At 45.6% G+C, this 17482-nt stretch overlaps 1 protein-coding gene and 1 long non-coding RNA gene across 4 annotated transcripts in view; one reads left to right on the top strand and one right to left on the bottom strand.

The window, feature by feature from the left end:
• The window catches only part of GRHL1 (grainyhead like transcription factor 1), a 56180-nt gene that overhangs the window by 29033 nt on the left and 9665 nt on the right, over positions 1-17482 (top strand). For 2 of the 3 annotated variants that reach the window (XM_045447756.1, XM_045447758.1), the window contains 3 exons: positions 5970-6128; positions 14627-14714; positions 16575-16714. In XM_045447756.1, coding sequence (XP_045303712.1) covers positions 5970-6128; positions 14627-14714; positions 16575-16714 — 387 coding nt within the window. The remainder of the gene's footprint in view (positions 1-5969; positions 6129-14626; positions 14715-16574; positions 16715-17482) is intronic. The other variant, XM_045447757.1, reaches the window with a different exon arrangement.
• Positions 9106-17469, bottom strand: LOC123581610. Its single transcript, XR_006703859.1, has 3 exons — positions 17459-17469; positions 15927-15931; positions 9106-9285 (listed from the first exon to the last, which is right to left on the bottom strand). It is a non-coding gene; the product is annotated as an uncharacterized LOC123581610 (long non-coding RNA).

The following is a 17482-nucleotide window of genomic DNA, read 5'->3' as shown; positions in this document are numbered from 1 at the left end:
CATTTTCAGCTGAGGTTTGAAAACAAAATTTAATCTTCCGAAAAGTTTTAAGTGCGTGAATTCTCAGCCAAGAATGAGGAACTACATTAGAAAAACGGGCTGGACATTTGAAAAGGAATCTTGCAGAGCATCTTCGACTTGTTTAGCAGTTTATTCTGTGGTTGGTTGTTTTTTTTTTTTTTTTCTCTCTCCTAGCGATTTTGGTTGGGAGCATTGGATGCTCGTCTTCTAAGATTTATGTTTCATTTGTTTGAATAAAATCAGACTTCTCCTCAAAATCAGTGACAAGGAAGTGTGAACAGAGAAGAGGTTATCACATGCGTGTATTCCATGGAGGAGGTGAACCTGTAATAATCCTCTTTCTTTGAACCTCTTTCCCACCCTCTGGAGAAGATATTGGCAGCTTTTCTGTGATCCCGTCTTAGGAAGTATTTTTCTCTGCACAGTGACAATGGCCTGAACATTCGTTTTATCCAGATTTGGGTGACTTGGCCTGTTGTCCTGCTTATTCGGGGTGTCGCCCATTAGGTAGAACCCATCCCGGTGTTAGCGCTGCGAGGAGCAGACTGTAGCCAGCTTGTTGCCCCCCCTCCCCCCAGACCTGGACGCGATCTCTGCCTTTCGTTTCTACACTTGGCCTCCGACCTGCTTTGGGTGCTGCTGATTAAAGATTTGTCACCTTCCTAAATAAGATTCCCTAGAAACTTCTCCCTTAAAATTACCCTAGTCCCTTCTGTGGGTGTGGGTTGTACTGATAAAATGTGTGGTTCATGGGAAGAGTGAAACGTCAGCGGGAGCTCCTTCTTAGGAAGTCACTTGTATAGAAAGTGGAAATACTGAATCACAAAAAGGGAACTAATCCTTCCTCGCTCCTAACTACGCTGTGATGTGATACAAGGGTAAATTAGTGTTCGAGCACCTTAGAGAATGGTTTATTTAGATCAGGGCTCAGCAAACCACAGCTCTCTGCAAACCCTGGCCAGCCAGCTGCTGTTTATGTAAATAAAGTTTTATTGAAAACAGCACCACGACATCCACCTGTGGCTGCTCTGCCTTGTTACTGAGGGGTTGCCGGGTTGCATCCACGAAGGCCGAAACACCGTTGGGCCCTTTCACACACAAAATCCAGCCGCCTCCTCATTTACACCGACAGGTGACAGCTGTCTTAAGTGGCTGCGTTGTATGCCGCCTTAGCCCCATTTATTCACCGCTCCCTCTGCATCGTCCTTCTTTGGTTAAAAACATACATGCTACTGAGCATGTGCTGCTCACCAGGCACCAGAAACAGGGCTGGCCCAGCATTGTCTCTGTCTCCAGGGCTTGGCAGCTCGGTGGGGGTGACCCCACAGGTCACCCGAACGCACGGTTTGCCCGCACACATCAGCCCCTGCGAAAATTGCACGTCACGTGAGGAATAAACAGAAGTATTGTTTGAAATATTTTTTTAACTGTATTTCTTTATTTTGAGAGAGAGAGCGAGAGTGTGCGTCAGGGAGGGGCACACGGAGGAGGTGGGTCGAGAGAGAGAGAGAGAGAGAGAGAGAGAGAGAATCCCAAGAAGGCTCCACACTGTCAGCGCCCAGCCAGACGTGGGGCTCGAACACACCAACCATGAGATCATGACCTGAGCCGAAATCAAGAGTCAGACACTTAACTGACTGAGCCACCCAGGCACCCCAAATTTGATAGAGTTTTAATAGGTTTTTGTCTGGTCACTATTTCATGAACTGTGGGTTTCTGACGATTTGTATGACCTTACTGAATAGTAAGTTTGAGCAGATGCTTTAATCTTTATCCTTCCATTGGTTGAATGAATATTATTATTCGATAGGGTTATACCTCTGTAAAAAAAAAAAAAAATTCAATCAAAAAGAAAGCTTGATGGGATACTATAAATACATGTAGGAATATCTGAACTCTTTAAAGAAAGGAAACCATATGTTGGGGCTTGTTTTAATCACCTCCGAGTTTTGGAGTCAGAGGAGGCCTTTGGTGGATCAAAGCAGTAAGTATACAGAAGATTAATCACCTGACGGCCGTGGCTTTTATCCTGACTGATTGCTGGAATTACTTGGGGAGCACCTGAAGAAGGCCTTGTGTCTGGAACCCACCCCAGGCCAATGACAGCACAACCTCTAGATGTGGCTTTACTGTCTCCAGGAAGGGCTGACGTCCTCCGGGTGATTCTGATTGAGTCAGGGACCCGAAGCATCCAAGTTCCCAGGCAGTGCTGATGTTCCTGGCACCATGCTTTATGAACCTCCGCTTTATAAGATTCTTAATTCCGTACAAGTAGTTCATATAATTACTCGAAGTGGCAACTTTACACGGTACTTTTAAAATTACATGATTGGTAAAAAAAAATTGATAAATGTGTTACACAAAATTACTGTCCCTAATAAATACATAGTAGAGAAAAAAGTATTCACAATCTTTTAACGTAAGTATAATCCTAGGACTCAAGAGAACTGATCTAGACACGGGGCACCTGGGTGGCTCAGTCGGTTAAGCGTCCGACTTGATTTCCACTCGGGTCCTGACCTCGCCGTTCAGGAGTTGGAGCCCTGCCTCCAGCTCTGTGCTGACCGCGCCGTGCCTGCTTGGGATTCTCCTGTCTCCCTCCCTCTCTGCCCCTCCCCTGCTCTCTTTCTCTCTCTCTCTCTCTCTCTCTCTCTCTCTCTCTCTCTCTCTCTCTCTTTTTCAAAATAAATAAACTTCAAAAGGAAAAAAAAGTGACCCAAACGTCCTCTAATACAACCTGCATTTGACAGGTAAGGACCTCACCCATGGTCACGGCACTAATCCGCGATGGAGCTGAAACTCCAGTGTTTTCATTTTCAGACCAAAGGCTTTCCCTTCCCGTTGACCACGTTACCTCTTGCTAGAGCACACGCGCAAGGCATCTTTGCATTCTTGCTGGTTTTCGGTCGAGGCTTACACATAGCAGATGTGTCCCCTTCAGTGGTGGCAGCATGGACCCGGGACTGCCCTGCCGGTTCTTGCCGTGAAGCAAGAGGCTTCAAGGAGCACCGCCCCCGTTTCTTGAAGGTCTTCGGCCCATCGTCCTTCTCGTACCTCACGTCCCTGGCCTGGAATGCTTACGCTGCCCATCTTGTTCGCTGTTTACGGCCGTGTTTACGTATTTCTCTAGACGAGGCGGTGGTTTTTAACGTTGAGTTAGGAATGCTGTGAACTTTTCTCTGTTGCATTTAGAAATACCGCCAAGTTTGGAAAGAACTGATTTTAAACGTAGAAGAATGTGCATAAGAGAGCAGTTGCCAGTAATCCTCAGTAAAAGGGTAATGTCCCTCTGAAGGCTCCATGTTCAAGCTGATCCTAGGATTTGGTTCCTGCTTAGTTTTGCTTTGAATAGAAACTTGACACTGGGAAGCAAGGGGAGGTTAGGTTTTAGGTTGGATTACTGTGAAATCCTCTTGTAAATGGAATATCACTTTGGGTCAGAGCCTTCCTGGAATTGTTGAGGGTTAAGTGTAACTTTCCCAGGCTGCTGTTTTTGAGTCATAAATGGAGCCATGTGGCCTCGTATGACAGAGAAGTTTAGATTTTCCATTTGGTTATAAAATGAAAAAATAACGGTGATTCGGTTACCCGATGGGCTCAGATGTTCACAGGGACTACTGTCTTTCTGTCTTTTTGTCTGCCTTCCTATTTTGTCTTTCCATAGCCTGTCTCCTTAACTCAGATTTATACATCGTACGTGAAGTGTTTTTTAACAGCATACAATTGGCCGTTGAACAACGACACAGATTTGAACTGCGCGGGCCCACTTACATGTCAGTTTTTTCCAATAAATATATGGGAAACATTTTTTTTTTAATTTGCAACAATTTGAAAAAACTTGCAGATGAACTGCATAGCCTAGCAATAACTGAAAAAATTAAGAGAAAGGTACTGTAAGGCTCTAGCATATGAGTACATAGACAAAATATGCGTTAATTGACTATGTTATTGGGAAGGCTTCTGGTCAACAGTAGGCTCTTATGTAGTTAAGTCTGGGGGGAGTCAGAAGTTGCACGTGGATTTTCAACTGTTGGTAGTGGGGGGCAGTTGGTACCCCTAACCCCTGCGTTGTCCAAGGGTCAGCAGTACAGGAAAAGAGACCCAAGTCAAAGCACTAGGTTTCCGTAATGGATTTGAAATTCCTATGTACCGCTTTTGGCCCGTATATCTAGATTGCGGTGTTTTTCAAAATGAAAGCATTTTGTTTATTTACCGAAAATGAGTTAAATGGGAAGTAAAATGGTAGCAGGCTAGGAAAGGCAACCCTAGGCCGGGCACTGTGCTCCTACGTGAGTATCGAGGAAGCTGCCGTGTAGAGAGCAAGGGGCTTGCCTGCTGCGTCTTGGCGCTGCGTGTAAAAATGGCAGACCGTTCCAGGTAGTGAAGAAAAGCCAGGTGATTCGGGTACAAAGTTGATTTGGGAAAGCGAGGTCACAAGGTGTAAAGGGGGGAGCCCCGGATATGAATTCCAGCCCTTTGCTTTCTACCCTGGGGACAGTTTAAAAAGAAAAAAAAAAATCTCTCTGAGCCTCACCTGGAAAAGAAGGATTAACTGTCGCTCAGGGTTGTGAAATGAGAGCGTGTGTATAAAGTGAGTGCCCCGTGCAGGCCTGGAAGCGTTAGGTGCTCACCGCTGTGGGCTTCACGACACGGGTGGGGTGAGTGGTGGCCGTCTCTGGAGGTGTCACCGGAGCCCACGTGCCTGCAGAGGTGGAGGGAGACACAGGGAGGAGCTGTGGAGGTGGCTCGGACTGGGACAGAGGGACACAAGAGGAGGAGGGACAAGGACAGAGATGTGAGGCAGGAATGGACGTTCGAGGTGTGTTTTGGGGACGGTAAACAGCCTGGTCTGAGGGACAGAATGAGAGACGACTTTTCAGTCTGTTAATGTGGACAAGTTCTCAGTCTTCTTCGGGCGTTTTGGTCTTTTCCTTCTTGAAAATAATGTATAGACTAGAACAAGAATAAAACTCCTGTTTCGGCATTTGCAAACCTTCTAGAGAGCGGTGAGATCTTCATCGTTACGGTTACAATCTTTTTTCTCCTTACCCTTCCCACCCCCTTCTCTTTTATCTGCATTCTCAGAGCCCCCGCCCCCCCCCCCCCTTTCTGGCCTAACCTTCTCCCTGTCTGGGTCTTGGTTCAGCCAGTGGCAGCCTGCACTGTTGTGGTAGATCTGTTCGTGGTGTTAGGGCTGGGGAGTTGTAGGCCCCTGGACTGGGAGGAGTCCAGCCTAAGGGTCTCGGGTCTTTGAAAGGCGCCGATTTTTAAAACTGTAATTCCAGTAGTATCCACTGTGTGGTGCTCACGCACCAGATACAGATTCTAAAACTGAATGGTTGAAAGGGAGCTCGAATGCATCGTGACCGCGTATGAGAGGTTAAAACCCGTATCACACACAAAAAGAGGGAAATGGAGCATGTTCTTTCGGTGTACCAAGATTCACTTGAGTCTCTCCTAAGCAACAACCTCCAGTGCCGCTTTAATAGTGTGATTCACTGATCTCATAAATTCCCAAATATTAGGACATGCATAGGGAACTACAGGCCATCAGAGGTGGTGTAGACACGACACGGGCAGATTCTCAGCTGGTACTGAGCTCCAGACCAGCTGCCTAGAGAACGTGGGCTATCGGTCATATTTAAAAATGACATCAAGAAGGACGTCCAGCCTCTTCCACAGTATGATGCTAAGCAAATATCCCGGAAGGGAAAATTGACAGGGGTTCAAAGCTGCTGTCTGTTTTTTTCCCTTAAGGTCTGCCATTCCTCTGACCAAAAGTAGTTTTAAAATAGACCCTTTATTTTAAAAAGTTTCTTTTAAGTGAGCAGCTGAGCTCTCATTTAGAACATATTTAAGTGATTTCGGTGATGTTAGTATTTTTACAAGCTCTGCTAAGGTTGACTGTTGGTGCCCGTTACTTACAATGCCGTTTTTTCCCTCTGCAGGTTTTCATCTCTGTCAACTGCTTAAGCACAGATTTCTCTTCTCAGAAAGGCGTGAAGGGGTTGCCTCTTAACATTCAAATTGACACCTATAGTTATAACAACCGTAGCAACAAGCCTGTGCACCGGGCGTACTGCCAGATAAAAGTCTTCTGTGACAAGGTAAGATTGTCAGATTGGGTAGGGACCCTTAGAATGAAGCGTGTGAGTTTTACTCTTTCTCCCAGAAGATGACCAAGGTCCTCGTAATATTTAAGGCTGATGTAAACGTATTGCTAACAATACTAAATAGCCTATTTTAAATGAGAAAGTATTGTGATAGCCATGCAAAGACACATTATATCGGGGAGGGAAAAAAATCTCATTTTAACTGAAACACTAGAGGGTCCAGTGAATACGTTTCTTTGGGCGTGTCGGTAGAGTCAGGCGGTGCGCGTAGGAGCCATGAGCTCGGTCGTAGGCGGCGCCCAGCTTACTGGACTTGTAGACAGCGGCTGCCGTGCTGGAGTTCTTGAACTTGGTGTCTGTGGACTCCGTGCGAATAACCGGAAAGGGCTGTCCTTTAACTGGCTCACCCCCGCTCCAGGCCCTTTGGTAAGTCGCCAGCCAGCGGGCTGAAGCAGGAGAAGGTGAGATTCAGGTTCTTCTGCACGGCAGGCAGCAAGGAGGCAAAAAGAGAAAGTATAGGCCTAAACGATCTCGGCATCATTTCTTTTTTCTGGAGAGGAAACGATCACTTTGGTCAGGTGCGGAGCCGCGGGCTGGGCTGGATGAGATCCAGGGAGCCGCGGGGAGGCCCGCGGGGCGTTGAAGATTGCAGACCGCGCTCTGCTCGGGACCTGCGTGTTGGCCATAGAGAAGTGAGCGCTCCATTGAACTAAGACTGAAGACGGCTGTGACTTTTCCCTCTCAGAAAATCGTGGGCCGCATTCTTTGCCATCCCCTCTTTTTAGCCTGTAAACCAACCAACCGACCCTCTCTGTTGTTAAGATTCTTAGAAGGCGGGCCCCTGGGTGGCTCGGTCAGTTGAGCGTCTGACTCTTGATTTGGCTCAGGACATGATCCCAGGGTTGTGGGCGCCAAGAGTCAGACACTTAACCAGCTGAGCCACCCAGGGGCCCCCAGCACACATTTGTGATTTCACGGTTCTATAGGCCAGAAGTTGGACACAGATCTCGCCGGGCACAAATCGAGCTGTTAGAAGGTTGTATCTCTTTCTGGAGTCTCTACGGGAGACTCTGTTTCCTTGCCTTTCTGTCTTCTAGAGGCACCCGCATTCCTTGGCTGGTGGTCCCTTCCCCCTTCGAAGCCGGGAGACTCACATCACATCCCTCTGACACTGCTTCCGTCGTCGCATCTCCTTGTCTGGTTCTTCTGTTTTTAAGGACCCTGTGATTATACTGGGCTGACACAGACGATCTCGGACACTCACCCTTTTCTCAGCGTCAGCTGATTAGCAACCTAATGTCTCCTTTGCTGTGCAAGCTGACATATTCATAGGTTCTGAGGATTTGGGTGTTTACATCTTTGAGGAGCTGTTAGTCTGCCCACCACAGGACTTCCATGTATGCTCCGTTTTACAAATGACGAGTCACATCAAGTGTGGAGCCGGGATTTCTGACCCCAAGGCACATTTCTTTCCTTCATACTGCATTCCTTTTGTCAGGCAAAAGAAAACCCAAAGAGGTGTCCAAAGCCTACAAACTATAAGCCCCAATTTTTTATTATTTGATTCAACAGACTTAAAATTATTCTAGTTGTTTCCCAAGTGCTTACTCTGTTTCTGATGTATCATTCTGGGACCGTACAGTTTGTGGACTTATCCTGGTCCATGGATCACCCTTAGAATATCTGTATTAGACCATGTCAGCATGAGTTAGAATGAACTGGAGTTTTCCGTGTCAGATGGTAAAAATACAAGCAGTTTCTCAGAGAAGGAACAATATCGATCGATTCATGATCTTAAACGAATTTGGGTTTGTTTTGTTTTGTTTTGTTTTGTTTTTTCTTTCCAAGATTTTATTTAAATTCAAGTCAGAGGCACCTGGGTGGCCCAGTCGGTTAAGTGTCCGACTGGACTCGCCCCACGTTGGGCTCTGCGCTGGGTGTGAAGTCTACTTGAAAAAAGAAATGAAACTGAAGTTAGTTAACATCTAGTGTAGTATTGGTCTCAGGAGTAGAATTTAGCGATTCTGCTCATCACAGCAAGTGGCCTCCTTAACGCCCATCACCCATCTAGCTCATCCCCCAACCCTCTTCTCTCCAGCAACCCTCAGTTTGTTCTCTATGGTTAAGAGTCTCTTATGGTTTGCCTCTCTCTCTTTTCTTTTAAGTTTACTTACTTATTTTGAGAGAGAGAAAGTGAGCAGGGGAAGGGCAGAGAGAGGGGGAGAGAGAATCCAAAGCAGTCTTCATGCTGTCAGTGCGGAGCCCAACGTGGGGCTCTATCCCACCAGTCATGAGCTCGTGACCTGAGCTGAAATCAAGGGCTGGATGCTTAACCAACTGAGCCACCAAGGCACCTTGTCCCTCTCTGTTTTTCTTTTCTTTTCTTTTTCCTTCCCTTCCCCTATGTTCATCTGTTTTGTTTCATAAATTCCATGATTTACTTTGCTTAGCATAATACACTCTAGTTCTATCCATGTCGTTGGAAATGGCAGGATTTCATTCTTTTTGAAAAAATTTTTTTTTACATTTATTTATTTTTGAGAGAGTGAGACAAAGTGAGAGCGGGGGAGGGGCAGAGAGAGAGGGAGACACAGGGTCGGAAGCAGGCTCCAGGCTCTGAGCTGTCAGCACTGAGCCCGACGCGGGGCTCAAACCCACAGACCGTGAGATCATGACCTGAGCCGAAGTCAGACACTCAACCGACTGAGCCACCCAGGCGCCCCGACAGATTTCATTCTTTTTGATGGCTGAGTAATATTCCAGTGTGTGTGTGTGTGTGTGTGTGCGCACCTGCTACATTTTCCGTTCATCAGTCGATGGACATTTGAACTCATTCCATAGTTTGGCTGTTGATAATGCTGTTATAAATATCGGGGTGCATGTGCCCCTTTAAATCTGTATTTCTGTATCCTGTGGGTGAATACCTACTAGTGCAATTGCTGGGTCATAGGATAGTTCTGTCTTTAACTTTCCGAGGAACCTCCACACCGTTTTCCAGAGTGGCTGCACCAGTTTGCGTTCCCACCAACAGGGTAAGAGGGTTCCCCTTCCTCCACATCCTTGCCAACTTCTGTCATTTCCTGAATTGTTAACTTCAGGCATTCTGACGGGTGTGAGGTGGTATCTCATTGTGGGTTTGATTTGTATATCTCTAATGATGTGTGATATTGAGCATTTTGTCATGTGTCAGCCATTTGTATGTCTTCTTTGGAAAAATATCTTCATGTCTTCTGCCCATTTCTTAAGTGGATGATTTATTTTGGGGATGTTGAGTTTGAGAAGTTCTTTATAGATTTTGGATACTAGCCCTTCATCAGAAGTGTCATTTGCAAATATCTTCTCCCATTCCATAGGTTGCTAAATTTTTAGTTTTGTGGATTATTTCCTTTGATGTGCAAGTTTTCCTTTCTTTCTTTATTCTTTCTTTTCTTTCTTTCTTTCTTTCTTTCTTTCTTTCTTTCTTTCTTTCTTTCTTTCTTTCTTTTTTGAGAGAGCGTGAGCAGGGGAGAGAGGCAGAGGGAGAGAGAGAGAATCTTAAGCAGGCTCTAAGCTAAGCATGAAGGGGCTCAATCTCACAAACTGTGAGATCATGACCTGAGCCGAAATCAAGAGTTGGATGCTTAAATGACTCAGCTGCTCAGGCGCCCCTACAAAGATATTTTGTTAATCGGTGGTTGTACAAAGATTAGAAACCGGTTCTTTTGCTGTTTACATGTGTGCCAATGTACAACTTTCCTTCAGAGTTGCAACATTGAGTGTGGTTTGGGACAACACATGATTTCATCTTCTGGAGTTGCTGCTTGCCTACTCACCGGTTCATTTAGATCACGTGGGGTAGGAGCATATTATCCAAGGTCTTGGATAGCATGGCCACTGTGTAGGCCAGTCACTATTTTCTTTTTTTTTTCCCATTACTTGTGTGTAAGCTCCGTACCATTTGGGTAAAAGGAGATCACACAAAGCTGTAGTTAGAAACTACGCATCTGTACCTAGCAGTGCTTTGTGTGACCTGTCTGAATGCCCGGATACCTTCAGCCTTCCTGCATATGCTGTCTTTGTAAGGCCCCTAAAATGACCAATTTTCCCCTTTTGCTGGAGCAGAGATCTCCACGGGGATGAAAGTTGTTGGTCTCCTTTCCTCTTTGCCTCCCTTATGGCACATAGCAGTGGTAGGAAGTGTCATTTAATTGCAAGGTATCTAAGGGACGTGGGAGGTGATTTACACACAGTTTTCATCCCCAGATTCTACCTCAGAGCTCAGGGTTGCTATAAAATCCTGCATGGGAAGAAAATATGCATTGCTGTGTGTTAATTTTTGAAGTCCTTGAATCTTTCAACCACATGAAACTCCTCTGTGACCTCACACCTTGATTCTTGTGTATCTTGTTGTAACTGCTGTTGCCCCTTATGGTCGTAATTGCTTCTGCTGTTTTTTCTTTTGCATGTTTTATTTATTTTTGAGAGAGCACAGACAGGGAGGGGCAGAGAGAGGCGGGGACAGAGGATCCAAAGCAGGCTCCGAGCGGACAGCAGAGAGCCTAGTGTGGGGCTCGAACTCGTGAACCGTGAGATCATGACCTGAGCTAGAGTCAGACCCTCAACTGACTGAGCCACCCAGGCACCCACTTGTGGTGTTCTGCATTGTCTCGTGCTGCCTCTTCTCCGTGGAATATCCCACCTGCCTCGTTGATTCCCGCCTTTCTAAGATTTTACTCACCTATTATTTGGTGCCTGTGAATTCATTTTTCTCTGCTGGTTCTTAAAACTCTCACATTCTATGAATCTGGTCTACATCTGCAGTAAGAAACTGGAAATAAGACCTCTTTTCGTATCCTGCAGAGGTACTTGCGTTGTTTTTCTCTCCTAAGAAGAAGGTTTTCTTAGTACTTTATTATGAATTGCTCAACCGGTTTGATGAATGGAATTTTCTCTTATTTCAGAAGCAGCAGTGATTTAGCAGCTTTTCAGACAAAACAGGAACAGGAATTGGATCTCTAACCCTTGAAAATTTGGCAGTTCCTCTTTCTACAAGCTTGTATGTGTGTGTGTGTGCATATATATATGTGTGTGTGTGTGTGTGTGTGTGTGTGTGTGTGTGTGTGTGTATATATGTGTGTGTGTGTGTATCTGTAGTTTATCCGTATAGAGAAAAACATCATTGACATTTATTTCCTACAGATAGTTTTCTTCATCAGAGTGATACCCACCGTAGCTGTAACCAGGAACAGATGTCATACATCAACTTTTTAGGTCATGGCCTGAGGTGATTGCCCAAGATCAGTCTCTTCAGTTGTTGTGTGAGAGAGTGAAACAGTGTGAACTTAAATGGTTTTCTGTATTGCCATAGGACTTCCTTTAACATTTCTTGCAGAGTCTGTGATGAACCTTCCAGCTTTCATATGTATGAGAAGTGTTTCACTTCTGGTTTTTATTTTTTGAGAGAGACAGAGGGCATGAGTGAGCGAGGGGCAGAGAGAGAGAATCCCACGCAGGCTCCACACTGTCAGCGCAAAGCCTGAAGTGGGGCTTGAGCTCACAAATTGTGAGACTGTGACCTGAACTGAAGTCAGGTGCTTAACCAACTGAGCCATGCGGGCGCCCCTCACCTCTGATCTTGAAAGCTCCTTTTGCTGGGTATAAAATTCTGGTTGCCTGCTTTTTTACTTTGGTGCTTGAAAGACATGACTCTGTTGTTGTCAGGCTTACATTTCTAATGAGAAATCTGCTCTCATCGGTATCTTTGTTCAATGTGTCTATTTTTCTGTGACCCTTTTTAGATTTTTCTCTTCTTACTGGTTTTGAACAATTTGATGTGTTTCTTTACATTTCTTGTACTTAGAGTTTGTTGAGCTTCTTGGATCTGTGTGTTTATAGTCTTCATCCTATTTGAAAAAATTTCCAGCCATTGTTTTTTCAGATATGTTTGTTCTTGTGTCCTTCTTTGAGAATGCCAGTTGCACATGTACGTGTACGGCTGCTTAAAGTCCCACAGCTCACTCGTGCTCTTTTCATTTTCTAGGATGACTTTCTGTCTCTGATTCGTTTTGGATAGTTTCTGTGCTAATGTCCTGAGTAAAGTTCATCACTCTTTGCCTTTGCCTTGTCTGACCTGCTCCTAATCCCATCCAGTGTGTTTTTCATCTCAAGACGTTGTAGTTATCGTCTCTGGAAGATCAGTTTGGATCTGTTTTAGATCTTTCATATCTCAATATGTTGTTTTTTTTCACTGACTTTTTGGACATATGGAATGCAGTTATAGTAACCATGTTAATGTCCTTGCCCGAATTCTGTGTCCATTTTGGGTGCTTTCAGTGGTTTGCTGTCCTCCTCAGACGGTCACGTTTCCCTGCTTCTTTACGTGCCTGGCCATCTCACTGGACACTAGACATTGTGAGTTTTATCTTGTCAGGTGCTGCATGGTTTTGTAATCCTCTGAATCTTCTCAAGCTTTGTCCTGAGAGCAGGTAAAGTTACTTGGAAACATTTTGATCCCCTGCAGGTCTCACCGTTACGATTTGATAGGTGGGTCAGAAACAGTGCTCACTGTCAGCTAATTATTTGCTGACTGTTCTACCCACTACCCTGTGAATTTTAAGTTTCTCCAGTCTGACTGGTGGGAACAGGCACTATTTTCAGTGAGTTTCGGGTACTGTTTTCTCGTCTTTACTGAGGGCTTTCCCCCCACCCTTGGGTAACTTTCATAATTACACCCGTTTATCTCAGTACTCTGCTGACTACTTGAGGGGACCCTCCACAGATCTCTGGGGTCCTTCCTGGGGTAACTCTTTCCCCTTTGCTACTTTGTCCTGCTTCCTTGATCTGTCTGGATTTTCAACTCTGTCTCGACCCAGGGAACCTAGACAGGGCTCACCTGTGGACGCCCCTCCCTGTGCTGCAGCCCGGGAGTTGTGAAGGCAGTCCGCACCTGGAGGGCTCATCTTGCTGGTTTCCCGTTTCAGGAAGCCCAGCTCTTTGTTGCCTGGTAGCCCAGGCCTTGAAAATCCTTGCTGTGTGCAGCCATCTTTTTTCTGTTCAGGGTGGAGGGTAAATGATCTGTGAGGCACCCACCTTGAGTGGAAGTGGAAGTCTCGTATTCTTTTTTTTTTTTTAGTTTTTTCTTTATTTTGTTTATTTTTGAGAGATAGAGACAGAGCACGAGCAGGGGAGAGAGAGAGAGAGAGGGAGACACAGAATCCGAAACAGGCTCCAGGCTCTGAGCTGTCAGCACAGAGCCTGACATGGGGCTCGAACCCACAGACTGTGAGATCATGACCCAAGCTGAAGTCGGACACTCAACCGACTGAGCCACCCAGGCGCCCCAGAAGTCTTGTATTCTTTATGGAGGTATCTGATAACTATGGGAGGAGCCGTCTTCTTGTTTTGAAACCAGCTTTTGGGAAGTGTAATTTATCATCAGAATGGAGCTATTGTTAAACTGTTGGAAGGGACCGAGAGAGACACAGACCAATTCTGTACAACGGTGCGGGGAGAGCAGACGTATTTACCTGTGTGTCCATGTCGAGAAGGTGGTGCTTCTCGAAGGATCAGCGTCACATGGCAATGTTTCGAAAAGCAGGTTGTGTGTCTACCAATACGTTAGTATATTAACACCTTCTAGAAGAGTCAGGAGAGGGTTTGTGTTTGGTTTTTTAAACGTGGTTTTATTATATAATAGTGCCAAGATCCGTGGGATGATTTGTGTTGCCTCTTTGCTGTCGGGGGATTTATTTTCAGAAAAATAAGCTACTCGTTCATATTGAACTGGGTGACTTGGCAAAGAAACCTGTGCCACCCAGAAATAAATGCTACCAGATGAAGTCAAATGATTAATTAGTAGTTACGTGTTTTATTATACTGACGTGCTTAATTTCAGGTCACGTTTGTTAGTAACACGGTTTTTGATTTTTGCGGGTTCAACCGCATGGCACCGCCGTTCGTGTAATCGATACACGTGTACATATGCTCCCTCTGTCGGACGAGGAGTCCACTTTTTCTCTTTGAAGTGATGATGCAGATTTCTAGTTGAATCCTTGCGCTTGTGAGTTACAGCGGTCAGATCTGTCATTCGGTTGACGCCAGGTCCTTGGACAGGATCCCAGCTTTCAGTGATGTCATTGCCCACGTAGGGATGTACACTCGAAGCAGGGGTCAGCTTGTCTGCTGGATAATGGGAACAGGCTCTGATGTTCTTGAAGGCAATGTGGTACATTAGCAGATTTTCTCAGCTTTTCATTTAACCTGACCACATGCATTGTGGAGGGGATTTTGCTTGGTTTGTTGGTTTTTTAAGTAAATATTTCCCCATGGTTTCACATAGTTACGCATAGTTTTAAGAACAGGCTTTTTAGAGGAAACCGCTATAAGCTCCATGAATATAATAAGTAATAGCGTTCATCTCCAGAGATTTTTTTTTCCCCATTAGTCAGATTAGGGTTCGTTATTTTAAAGAGGATCAGATAAAGAATCGTGCCTTGTCTTCTCTTGACCTATAGGGAGCTGAAAGGAAAATCAGGGATGAAGAACGAAAGCAAAGCAAAAGAAAAGGCAAGTGTACTGACCCCAGCTCCCAGTTGAATGCCTGTAAGTAGAAATGTTTCCACCAAGTGTTTCAGACCTTTTGCATTCAGAATGGCCACTGTGTTTTCAAGCAGAACATATAATCATGGATACTTAGTACTGGGAAGTGGCAGCATTGCTTCCTTTACCAGTTACAAAACCAGCCGAATGGCCAAACTAAGGGATTTTCTTGCAGAACTACAGGAAAGGATTCTTGAGTTTTTCCAGAGTTCAGACTATTTTGGCTGTTAGTTTTAGTTCGGGTTGCTGATTCCAGTCCTGAAAAATAACACATATTCTATCTGAATAGCTGATGATAAAATTGGGACTTGTCTAGATTTCGAAGAATAATGCTAATGCCCTTGAGAATTCAGGACGTCTTACTCCTGAATGAGTGTCGTTTTCCTATATACAGTATTCTAACATTATAGAATCTGTAGGGCTCCTGTTTGGACATTTCACTGGAAAGGCTTGCTTGCTTTCAGTCTTTCTTTCTTTCTTTCTGTCTTTCTGTCTTCCTCCCTCCCTCCCTCCCTTCCTCCCTTCCTTCCTCCCTTCCTTTTCCCTCCCTTCCTTCCTCCTTCCCTTCCTTCCTTCCTCCTTCCCTTCCTCCTCCCTCCCTTCCTCTCTCCCTCCCTCCCTTTCTCCCTCCCTTTCTCCCTTCCTCCCTCCCTTCCTTCCTTCTTTCCTTCATTCCTTCCTCCCTCCCTTTCTTCCTTCCTCCCTCCCTTCCTTCCTTCCTTCCTTCCTCCTTCCCTTCCTCCTCCCTCCCTCCCTTTCTCCCTCCCTCCCTCCCTTTCTCCCTCCCTTTCTCCCTTCTTCCCTCCCTTCCTTCCTTCTTTCCTTCATTCCTTCCTTCCTCCCTCCCTTTCTCCCTCCCTCCCTCCCTTTCCCCTTCCCTTTCTTCCTTCCTCCCTCCCTTCCTTCCTTCCTCCTTCCCTTCCTCCTCCCTCCCTTCCTCTCTCCCTCCCTCCCTTTCTCCCTCCCTTTCTTCCTTCCTTCCTTCCTTCCTTCCTTCCTTCCTTCCTTCCTTCCTCCTTCCCTTCCTCCTCCCTCCCTCCCTCCCTCCCTTCCTTCCTTCTTTCCTTCCTTCCTTCCTCCCTTCCTTCCTTCCTTCCTTCCTTCCATGTAACCAGTGTTCATATTCACAAAATCCTGTATCTCTCAATTACAAGGGGAAGAAAATGCTGCTCTGTGGCAGTAGTGTTCCATCGGCAGTATGTGGGCCGCTAGCACCTGGTCTCTGAACAGTCTGTCTGGCTCAGCAGACATTTGCCCCGTAGCACATTGGTCAGGCCCCCCGACTGGCATCCACGTACAGACGCCCAGGAGAGCTCATCACCAAGTACTGCAGAGCAGATGACAGGGGAAAACGGAGTCTACAATTTAATAAATAAAAAACCTAGACAGTCATACTTATTTTGAGCTTCTCTAAGGTTAAGTTCTGAGGTCAAGTTGGAGGTCTAAAGGTGTGGTGGGCTCTGAAAGACCAGAGTGCATTGCTGTTAGAATGTCAGCTGTTTAATCAGGATAGCTAAGGTGAAATTACTTCTGAGTTATGTGTATGCAGTTTTAAGCTTTAGCCTTTCAGACAGAAATTAAACATGCTGCTTCAAATTTTCTTTATGTGTCTGTCTATATTTAAAAATAGTCTTTTCTCTGATTTTGGTAAGACGTTCAATTGATTGTAGTATAAATACAAGCAACGTGTTTCTTCACATAAACTGTGCTTTTCTTCTTTGTTTAGGCAACGTGACCCGTACCTTATATAGTGCTGCAGTTTAAGTTTCTTAAATCTGAGCAAAGTGCTCTGTGGCCTGTATCTAGTCTGTGTATATAAGCTGTTGACCAGGGTGTCCGCGGTTTTTTTTTTTTCTTTTTCAGTTTCCGACGTCAAAGTGCCACTGCTTCCCTCTCACAAACGAATGGATATCACGGTTTTCAAACCCTTTGTTGATCTGGACACTCAGCCTGTCCTTTTCATTCCCGATGTGCACTTTGCCAACCTTCAGCGGGGAACTCACGTAAGTAACCAGGATCCCGGATCCCGGGGCGGTTGTGAGGAACGAAGACTCGACACAGAGAAGGTCTTTGGCGTTCGTTGTAAACAGAGGCCAAAATTTAGCGAGGTTTGACCAGTGTTACGGGTCAGCTGTCTGGAACATTCAGTTGGGAAGTGTGTGTAAGCACTGTTGCCAGAAGTGCAGGACCAAGCCCGTCAGCGTCAGCTTCGCTCTGTACCTGCGTATTTGTTTGTATCTTTGTTCATTTAAAGATGCTGGAACGGTAACATAATTTGAAGTCTGAGTCTGTGATCTTGTGGATTTAACTCGTGTGGTTCTGGGCAGGAGGGAAAAGCCAGAGGAGTCCCTAGGGTAGAGGCCCTAAGGGCAGAAAGAACGCCCAAAGGCTCTTTTCGTGGTTTTGGTTACTGAATCGCAGTTGGCACATTGATCGCCGGATTGTGGCAACTAATGTGAAACTAGCCACACCCTGCTTTGAGCGGAAGCTTCGTAGAGATAACAGCTTGCATAGAGTGGAGCCTGCTTTCTGTGCAGAGCTCAAAAAAGTATGCAGAAGAGACCCTGCCGTGCACTTGGTGCCCAGATTTCTCTGGGCTCATGACTTTATTTAGAGTTCTGGGGTGGGGGTGGGGGGCATTGCCGGTGTATCCAGTTTCTAATGAGAAGCTTCTGGTGAGCAGGGGGTCAGCCAGCTTTCTCTGTAAAGGCTCAAATAGTAAATATTGCAGGCTTTTGGGGTTACACAGTGTCTGATGTGACTGTTCAGCT

The sequence above is a fragment of the Leopardus geoffroyi genome, chromosome A3 (assembly GCF_018350155.1).
Source record: "Leopardus geoffroyi isolate Oge1 chromosome A3, O.geoffroyi_Oge1_pat1.0, whole genome shotgun sequence".
Classification (NCBI taxonomy): domain Eukaryota; kingdom Metazoa; phylum Chordata; class Mammalia; order Carnivora; family Felidae; genus Leopardus; species Leopardus geoffroyi.
Note: the sequence above shows the minus strand (reverse complement) of the source record. Positions and strands in the feature narration are given on the sequence as shown.